Raw genomic sequence first — 10,324 nt, 5'->3', positions numbered from 1 at the left:
CACACCTGTACATATACTTTTACATGACCACACACATATCTAATGGTCAGATTTTGAAATGGTTAGGTTTCACTGGTTGAAAGTTTGGTCTTTGTGGGGTACTGAGTTTTATTCAGATTTAGCTCAAGATTTCCTGGTGTAAGACATTCATACAGTTTAAGCTGCTGATTTAAAATTTGTTTCTGAAAACCTAAGACAGTTCCTGAAAATGTAAGTTTTACCTTTTTATGCTTCAAGATATGTTTTCCGTAATATTGTGTTATAAAGGTGGAAAACAGAATATTTTACTTTTAAATGTTAACATATTGAGTTATCTTCTGTCTGTTCAGATATAGATAAATCTGATGGAGTATTCTTATTAATCAATTCGTATATATATACCTAGAAATATTTTGATGTGAATATTTTGGTAATCAAACTAATTTAAATATCTATTGATTATGAGAAAGGTATTTGTAAAGAACAAATCCTGATTATTTTATTTATTGTACATAGGTAACACCATTAGTAAAGAAAGTAAATTATTGCATTAGAGAAAGTTCAATTCCATAAATTGGACATTTCCATTATTCCATTAATCCATACTATCCATTTAAACTGGACATGTCACCATAATAAAAGAATATAATTTAAAAGTTACAACTGAGTGTGTTTTTCCATCATTGCCGGGAATACCCGCTACAAAATATCCAAGGAAAAAATACAACATATGTACATGGAAATGCTGAGATTTGAAGTAAGTATATATATTAAAAATATTAGGAATTTAATATTAAAACTTTAATATGAAATAATATCAAAATCGCTTTGAAAACTTGATGTATAGTTGGACTGCTTCAAAATTTGAACAGTTAGTTTTATCAGGTAATTGCCTATCACCAAATAGCAAAGTATTCAAAATTTACGCCCAGAAGTCCAGACGGGGGATTTTTGCAGTACATAATATTATTGTCGGAAATATTGTCCCAACGAGTCCCGATATTTATCGGTAATTGTACCGATTATGACCAGAGTCCGTCCAGTGTATAGAGATTTGTTCCATCTATTTATTCATATTTATTTTGTTGAACTGCCTCAATAAACTATAAACTTTATTTAGCGACTTGGTTTTTATTCCTAGCATTTGCGGGAGTGTTTGACATCCGAAGCGCTACACTATTATACTCTGAAGACTGTCAGAAAGTATCATTCTCTGATTATTATAGGCAGGACATTCTAAGAAAAAATGATAGTTATCCTCGTTCAGATATCCGCACTTAGTACAAAATGCCATTTCACTTAAATACTGATTATACAGGTGAGCATTTAGATTACTAGATTCATTTCTTAGTTGACAATGTATAATGTTTTCCTTGCGATTACCATAAATAAAGATCTTGATATTCTTTACTCTATCTACAGTAGGTTTCTTTAGGATATTCTTAAAATTTTAATAAGATTCAATACATTTAGTTTCTAATGGTAAATTGTTCCAAATTTTGAATAGTAGAAGGCAAAAAACTGTTGAAATATGAGACTGTCCTTGCTTGAGGTATGACAAAATTAAAATTACCTATATTTCTAAGATTGTAACCATGATTTGGTGGCATAAAAGGTAGGGCCATTTCTTGCAAATAGAGAGGGGCTATGCCATACACAATTTTATAAAATATCAAGAGTTTTTGTCTTTCCCTTCTATTATTTAATGGTTCCCAACCTAATTCTAAATACAGAGCATTTCTGGATGAATTTTTCCTAAGTCCCGTTATTATTCGGGCTGCTTCTACTTGAATATTTTCTAAAAGATTTGAAAGTTCCTGCGAACAATTATCCCAGGCAGTGCTACCATATTCTAAAATGGGTCGAATAAAAGCAAAATAGACTTTTATTAATGCACTCCTAGCTAGCAAATGTTTCAACATTCTTAAAAGATTTAACCGAGAACAAGCTTTTTCATATAAATTAATTATATGAGATGACCATTTGGCATCATTTTGGAAAAGTAGTCCAAGATGACAGTGTGTTCTAGATTCATTAATAATACTACCATTAAACCCAAAATGGACTGATGGATGGTCATTTGAACTCCTTGAAAAATTTAAATTACAGGTTTTTGTTGGGTTAAAATCCACAGCCTTTGTTGAAGTCCATTTATTAATTTTATCTAAGTCAGACGTAAGTGATATTGCTGCTGCATTAACATCATTATCTACAACTAAAAACAGTGATGTATCATCTGCAAATAGCCTTGTATTATTAACTAGATTATCAGTTATGTTTAATGTACAGGAGGAATAAGAAAAGACCTAGAACAGAACCCTGAGGAACACCTGCAGATATAGGTTTAAAATTTGAATAGATCCCATTTAAGGCCACTCTTTGAAGAATGTTTACTTTGTTTATAGGAAAGACGCACAGGGCCAGAACGGAATTTTTTCCTATAGGCTCTAGTAAATTTAAAGAGTGGGTTACAACCCCGTTACCCCTTCAAAACTCGCCACTATAGATAGGCTTGTACGAATCTAGCATGGTACCTAACACAATGTGTTACAATACTTTTTTGCACAGTTCTATATTATTTCTATATTTTTTTGCACACGCAACTTCAAATGTGCTAAAAATTCCAATCATACTCATGAAAAAATTATGTAAATTAGACTAAGAAACTTTTTTCATAATGCAACATTTTGTTTTTTCTATCAAGGTAAATTTTTTTTACACGTAACTAGAAAGGGGAAAGACGATACTACCGTGTATAAACTTGTGTCAATTCTTGGTATACCAATCACCTCTTTTTTTTTAAGCAATCATATTTTTTTTATGTAAAAAGCCAGTTTTTGTTAACGATTTTGTTGACACTAACAAACGACAAAAGACATTGGTAAAGATTTTGAGCTAATCACTTTTTGTGCCTCTGATATCGAAGGTCAGAGGCATGTTGATTTACACAATTTATTTTTTCACAAATGTAATCTTCCCTATATTTTTATGAGAAGTTTGAGACTTTATTTATAGAAAATCAAAGATATTTATGAGATCGAATCTTTTTTATCAATCTTCCATTTTTGTCAGGCAAACTTATTTGGGTAAGGTTCCAAAACGTTAACCTTTCTTATAACTTCTAAAGAAAAAACGAAGACTATATTTTTATTTGTTGTACATTATTTTCCCAGGGTAAAAATCAAGGTGGATTACAATAATGGAAGCTATATATTTTTCATTTATATATTTCTCTTATTTACATCAGCTAAGAAAATGATCTTGATTTTTTAAATAATTACTACTGAACTTATTTTATAAAATGTGATAAAACAAATCAAAGAATGTACGTACATATGTTCCTGCTCTAATAGTGATAGAACATCATTATAGCCTTGTTAGGCTTGCCTTTAAGGAGGTTGGATCCTGACATTAAAAGTAATGAGAATTTTTTATCAAGTATATTTTTAGAATTTATACACATAGCTTAATTAAAAATCAAGACAAAAAACTGGGGTCAATGCGCTTCTTTTGGCGCTACAGAGCATATAGTTTGACCTTTTTGCACTGTAAAAACGTCTTACACATAAATCAACTTTTTAAGTTTTTCCTCCGATATTTTTTATTCAAATAAGTTATGGGAACAAACACAGTTTTATTTCATCTTGAATAGACCCATTAAAATTTTTGACAACGAACAATTTTTTTAAATTACTCCGCACATTCAATTATTTGACCTTTTTGCACTCAAAAAATTTCATTTTGCTAGCATTACAAATTTAACAAGCAAAAAACTCATTTAAAAGTAATGACATTTTACTGAATTTAAGAAGAATGGTTAAAAGTATCTTGTATATTCAGAAAAGAAAGTTAAAAGTGGGGGTCTGTGATGTTAATTTTTAGATATTACTAAAATAGTGCTAATTTTGAGCTTAAATTAGGGCTATTTTTTTTTCTTGATTTTCACAATATATTTGATTTACTTATCAAATATGATGATTGAATTCATGACAGTTTATTAAATATATAATTTAGAACCAGTATAAAACAGTTCACTGCACAAAATAACTCTGTGTGCAGACTGCATGTAAAAATAGGAATCCAAACTTAACATACTTTAAATACTTCAAAAGAGAAAAAATGATCATTTTCTTCTAAAAAACCTTCCGCCACAAAATATAGTTCCTCACTTAATGCTTTTGGTATGGAATTTAATCATGGAGTTTTAACTGAATATAGTTTATTTGGCATTGTAGAATCCAAATTTATTGTAAGAATTAAAGCATTACTCAGATTTTTTTAAATATAGGTTAAAATAAAAATCTGCTCAAAAGCTCAGGAGCGAACCTCGTTAATGGGGATAAAGCATCTTGTATTATTAATGTAAAGTATAGTGTAACCTTTTAATTTTGTCATTTAAACTTTAAAGCTTTTAGAAATGAACACTTCATATCATAAGACTGCGTGATTTAACCCCTATGTATTTGCCTAACAGGAATTTTCCTACCAAAACCATCCATTGTTTTTTTTTTCTGGTATCAAAAAAACGGCACATCGGCATTATTCTACAGGGTCATTTTTTTTACAATCCACATGGAGAAAAATGACCCCAAGGCCATAATTTCTACAAAAAAGTGGGTCATTTTTCTACGTAGAATATTTACCAGGGAGACACAACTGAACCCCGGTCAATATTCTACGGGGGTCACTTTTCGTCGTTACACCGGTATATTTTTTTTATCATTGAGTCATAAAATAAACTTTTTTTTTCTTCATCATAACGATAATTTACATCGATTAATCTCGTGCAATTTTCAACTTGCTCTTCGGACTTGCTGAATATTGTACTCCTATATAAGGTAGCTAAATCATGGTATTAGCCCCCCAAAACCACCATTATGGTTAATTTCAAAGATATCAACAATTTCGATTAAAGTCAACATTTCGCAGATTCTATGGTCGTTACAATGGCTTTAATTGTAATTACAACCCGTTGATGGGTCGAAGTTTGATGGGACTTTTTATGTAAAAATCGTCACGCCATTGTTTTCACACTGGTTTGTCTCCGATTTACTCCGTTTATCTGATCAAGACAAAGGCTCACGGTTGTGTTACATGTTGACATGGAATGCTTATTCCTGTGTGACGGTTGATCCCAAATTGTGGTTTTTCCGGGGATCCGTTTTTGCACTTCTTTAAATTTTGTATTGTTTTATTGGTTTTTAGCTTAATCATTGTTTGTTATCACATAAAACAGAATTTGTTTTTTTTAATCGAGAAAAAATATTTTAAGCAGTTTTAATTATTATTTGACAAAAAGGTAATGTGTCTCACCAAACGCAGAGTAAGAATTTAGAAAGGTTATGCTACCTTTGCTCTTATCGCACAAAAAGCCTTTACAATATGATATGAAATAATGAACAATACCCTCCTGTTGTCAATTTCAAGTCATTCCTATATAACATTTCCATTTTATTTCAGATTTATTTGGTATGATCTTGATCAATCACACTTATACCAGTAATTCAAAAGAAAAATAGAAACTATTTTAAGGAAGCTCTAAACACTGCACACTGAAGAGTACTATTTGTAGGGTAGTTTTATTGAGTTAGAGAGATCTGCCCTTAGAAGAAAAATAGAACAAATGGGAATCTACAGTTAATGACACAATTTCTTATGAATTAAAGTATTCTTAATGTTATGTTAGACCAAGATTAAGTAATTGAATACATTATTTCCATTAATTTTCCCGATGCAAGTAAACAACAGTGATTTCTGTTCACAAATAGTTCATTGTCTTTGAACATTTTTTCTGCAGAAATAAGGCAGGCACCCTCTGTTGAAAATGAACTAGATACACTGAATATGTTCACCTTTATATGATATATTTTTCTCAAAGCCCAAAAAGCATTTTCATTAGTGTTTAGAGCTTCCTTAATTGCTAAGAAATTGTGTTATATCACTTATAAATAATCTACAAAAAAGCCAAAACTAACAAGAAGGAAAAATTAAATTTAATCATAAAAGTGGACAAAATAAAATTCTGGAAAAAAAATGTGCAAAGGTAACTTTAAGCCACTACATGATTAAGGCGTTTAGCTGAAAAAAATCTTATTAAAATTTCAATTTTCACAGAATATTCCAGTTTTATCAGCAGTCTCCTGTTACCGTGTTCCAAATGTACCACAAGGTGGCGCCACATTGCTAGGCCAATTACACAACTGCAGAGTCTCGTCAAAAATCAAACCTATCAATATGACATAATAATATAAAATTCAATTTCTTATGCACAATGACTCAGCAATTCTGATTCTATTAAATTGCTATCCTAAATGTAGCTGATCACCAATGGATTTTAGGCCTAACATCTATTTAATTATACTGTTCATAATTAAACTAACGAATTACATTACAATAACAAGATGTGTTTGTGAAACACTGATTACCTCGTATGACAGCTCGTGACAAAGGTTAAAGTTTCTCAAATGCAAATTAAACTCAAGGTCAAGATATCAAAAATATTGATACCCAAAGAAAGGTCTTGTCACAAGGAAATATACAACTGTAAAAGAGTTATGGCCAAAGCTAAAGTATTTAAAAAAAATCCCTCAAAGGTCAAGGTAAAAGGGTCAAAATTGTTGGTACTCAAGGGATGGTCTTGTAAAAAGATATAAACACATGATATATGAGAGCCTTGGCACCAACTGGTCAAAATTTATGAAGGTCTTGTAAAAAGATATAAACATATGATATATGAGAGCCTTGGCATCAACTGTTCAAAATTTATGAAGGTCTTGTAAAAAGATATAAACACATGATATATGAGAGCCTTAGCACCAACTGTTCAAAATTTATGACTGGCAAGGTTAATGTTTTTCAAAATAAGATGAGACTCCAAGGTCAAATGGTCAAAATTGTCGGAGTGCAAGGGAAGGTCATGTCACAAAAAATTAAAATGTGAAATATGAAAGTCCTCGCTTCAACAGTTCAAAAAAGTATGGAGAATTTAAAGTTTTGTAAAATATTGCAAACGTGACTCAAATTTTAGAGTCAAGAGGTCAACTATGTTTGTACCCAAAAAAGGTCTTGTCAGAAAGTAGACACCTGTGAAATATGAAAGACATAGCTTCAACCAATCAAAAGTTATGGTCGAGGTTAAAGTTTTTCGCAGACAGACTGAGAGATGGACGGACAAAGCAAAAACTATATGTTCCCGAATCTTCGATTACGGGAACATAAAAAGTGGACAAGGAAAGAATCATTACGTACATTTGATATTTCTTATGAAACTTTGTTACAGATGGCATTTCAGTATAAAATACTTTCAGAAAGCTTAATAACGTACCAGTACTACAATAGTTGTGTCCAAAGAATGTGCCACCATGACACGTGTAATAGGACGTACAGTTGGTGAAGAGGTCTGCGTACCGTTTGTCTGGGAGAATGGAACAGTCCTGCCAGTGTCCGCACGGACGGCCAACATTATCAGGGCTAACAAACAACAGAGGAATTCATTATTCCACATTGGAAATTTGATGAAAAGGAAACTATCAATGAGTTTGATTATATTTTTTTACTCGTCTAGTAAATGCAGAAAAGTGGAATTATGGAAGGTATATTTCATTTGAGTTATTGAACTGAAACTACAATCTACTTGCAATACTGTCACTTAAAACATTTTTTAAATGTTTGTTTGAAAGATTTCTTCTTTCACAAGAATACATTGAAACTTCTTTACTATTGTACACCATCATTTAAAACTTTTCAGTATTAGGAACCATGCACCCACGAATCACAATTAATACAATTCTTGCTATCACTTATTTTGAAAGTACATTGTAAATAAGAGGGTGACAATGAGAAAAATAAGATATTTCTGAAATATGTTTTTTTTTAATGTTTTGTAGACTATTCAGTAACATAAACTTCATAACAATATGATAACGTAAGATAGACGAAACACAATATTTTACTCTATTTTGTATCCTTTTGATTTTAGTAGACTGAGAGTGATAAAGGAATTAGAGGAAAGAGACAACATGAAAAAAATATGTTATGGTTCCAGCTGACAAAGCTTGTAGCAATATATTGTTTGTTTGTAGGGTTTAACTGCATTTAGAAGACCTTCGTTTTAATTCCACAATCCACATCTGGTAACCCAACTTATACTTACAGTTCCCATTCAAGGAGTGCTTCCAAAGCATGTTTCAGTTTTGAATACTAGTATTATTAACATTACAGTTATCCTACACATACTTGATTCCAAATTCTCATAAAAATTCTTACACACAAAGATAATGCATGTTTTGCAGGGTCCAGTAAATGTTCAAGCAAACCCTTACCCTTACTCCTCCACAATATTTAAAGTGTTATGAGGGAGAAACTTATACTGTGCTATAATATATTCAAGAAGTGGTGTAAATCAAATGTCAATTTTAAATCTAAAGAACTTTTGGAAAAATTAAAATCGCAAAACTTTTCAAAAATCAATAGCATAAAAACATGAGATTTTGAACACTTTTATACAACCATTCCTCGCGATATATAAAAGTGCAGGCTTTTTAACACCATAGAAAACTGCTGCTACCTCAATAGAAATGGAACTCGGAAATATTCGTATCTTATGATTGGACATCTACGAAATTACTTTGTTAGAAATCCTTCTGATTCTACATACAGGAACTCTGAAGCTGGTATTAAAAACATGCTGGAGTTCCTCGTTGACAATATCTATGTAGTGTAGCTCTTCCATCAATCTGTGAGAATTTTGATGAGCGCTAATTGTCTCCTTTATTACTTGCCGACCTGTTTTTTTTATATTTTTAGGAAGCAAAATTTATTCAAATACTTCTAAATGAGAAGAACGAAACTCTAACCGCTGCTTTCAGTTTAACATTTTGATATATGGACGACATTTTATCAATTAACAATAGTTATTTTTATTCATATGTTCAACTCGATATATTCCTGTGAACTCATATTGAAGGACACCACATAGTCTGCCACATCTGCTTCATACTTGAATATCTTACTGACTTTAGACTTTAAGTGTTGACTAACAACTAAAAGATATTATAAACGGTATGAATTCAGCTTTTCGATAATTAACTTTCCCTACCTATGTAGTAATATTTCATAATCACTTGTATAAAGTGTTGATGTCTCACAATGATTCGATACTCAACAACATTTTCTGAGTACGATCAATTTTAAAACAGACAGTCTACTGAAAATAAGTTGACATTACAACTTTTTAAGTATTACCCACTTGCAAAGATCTACTAATAATTGTACATAATTTGATACAATAGAAGTTAGTTGTATATATATTGTAGGAGAAATAGAGGATAACATTTTGTTATCTGGAATTATTTGGTATCATTTTCGAATTATCATTAAGTACTTGGATCGATAAAAGACATAAATAAGAAGATGTAACTATAATGGAGGAAAAATAAATTCACTTTGAAATCTTTATATTTTCTAATTGTATTTTACAGTTTGCTTGGAACAGGGATGATAATAATTCCCATTGTGTGTTTTTCTCTCCGTTATTTTCTCTGTCCGCAAATTGTGAACAACCTTCAAGTATCTTTAGGGACAAGGAAGAAATATAAGATTGCATTTTCTTTTGCATAGTACATTCCCTTAGCCTAGTAATACAAGGGGTTGCTTAATACAGTTCAAAGGTTTAATATTTGGATTAAAGACCACCATTTACATCCTAAAGAGTGCTTGCTGGCAACATATACTCTCTGAGGGCTCTTTATGGAATCACCAACTTTATGCTAAAGGTTACATTTAATTCTTGTGATTTTTATTATTTTGTTAAAAAAAGTATTATACTTACTTATCACAGTGGCCTTTAGCGGCATTGTAGACAGTGTTAAGGGCTGGTGGATCTGGGCAATAATGGATCACGCCCGTTCCTCCGGTACATATGACGTACGAACGACACCCTATTTCATAATGACCATCTGCGTTATTAATACAAACACTCTCATCGCCACAAACTGAAATTAATATATATCAAGGTGTAATTGCATGAAGATTTATTGTACATATTATTTCCCCAGCGACATCGTGTTCTAATGACTATATTTTACCTGTTGTACAGAATAAAACTAAAAACACCAATGGCAAATAATTTTCCATGAGTGACAGTGGTCTGTACTTTAAATAAATGGATGTCTGAACTTTTCGAGCTTTATAAATTTTCTTATCTTTTTCGAGTTAGGTACCATTCGAACTTTTATTTCCTTATCTCTTTCTACTGAAGACCAGTCTAAATAATGTATGAAGTTAGTATCTCTCATTGAAAATTTTATTGTAGACAATTACTAGTATATAAATTTCCTCTTTTTTT

General features: G+C 31.2%; 1 protein-coding gene across 1 annotated transcript; it reads right to left on the bottom strand.

The window, feature by feature from the left end:
* Positions 1–6,088: 6,088 nt before the first annotated feature.
* LOC133179225 (uncharacterized) lies at positions 6,089–10,113 on the bottom strand. Its single transcript, XM_061314017.1, has 4 exons — positions 10,065–10,113; positions 9,809–9,971; positions 7,304–7,449; positions 6,089–6,205 (listed from the first exon to the last, which is right to left on the bottom strand). The coding sequence occupies exons 1-4, from the start codon at positions 10,111–10,113 to the stop codon at positions 6,123–6,125; spliced, it is 441 nt and encodes a 146-aa protein (XP_061170001.1). The 3' UTR covers positions 6,089–6,122.
* Positions 10,114–10,324: the final 211 nt, after the last annotated feature.

Source organism: Saccostrea echinata, unplaced genomic scaffold (genome assembly GCF_033153115.1).
Source record: "Saccostrea echinata isolate AGI-Se365-2 ecotype Australia unplaced genomic scaffold, CSIRO_AGI_Sech_v1 ptg000004l, whole genome shotgun sequence".
Classification (NCBI taxonomy): Eukaryota; Metazoa; Mollusca; class Bivalvia; order Ostreida; family Ostreidae; genus Saccostrea; species Saccostrea echinata.
Note: the sequence above shows the minus strand (reverse complement) of the source record. Positions and strands in the feature narration are given on the sequence as shown.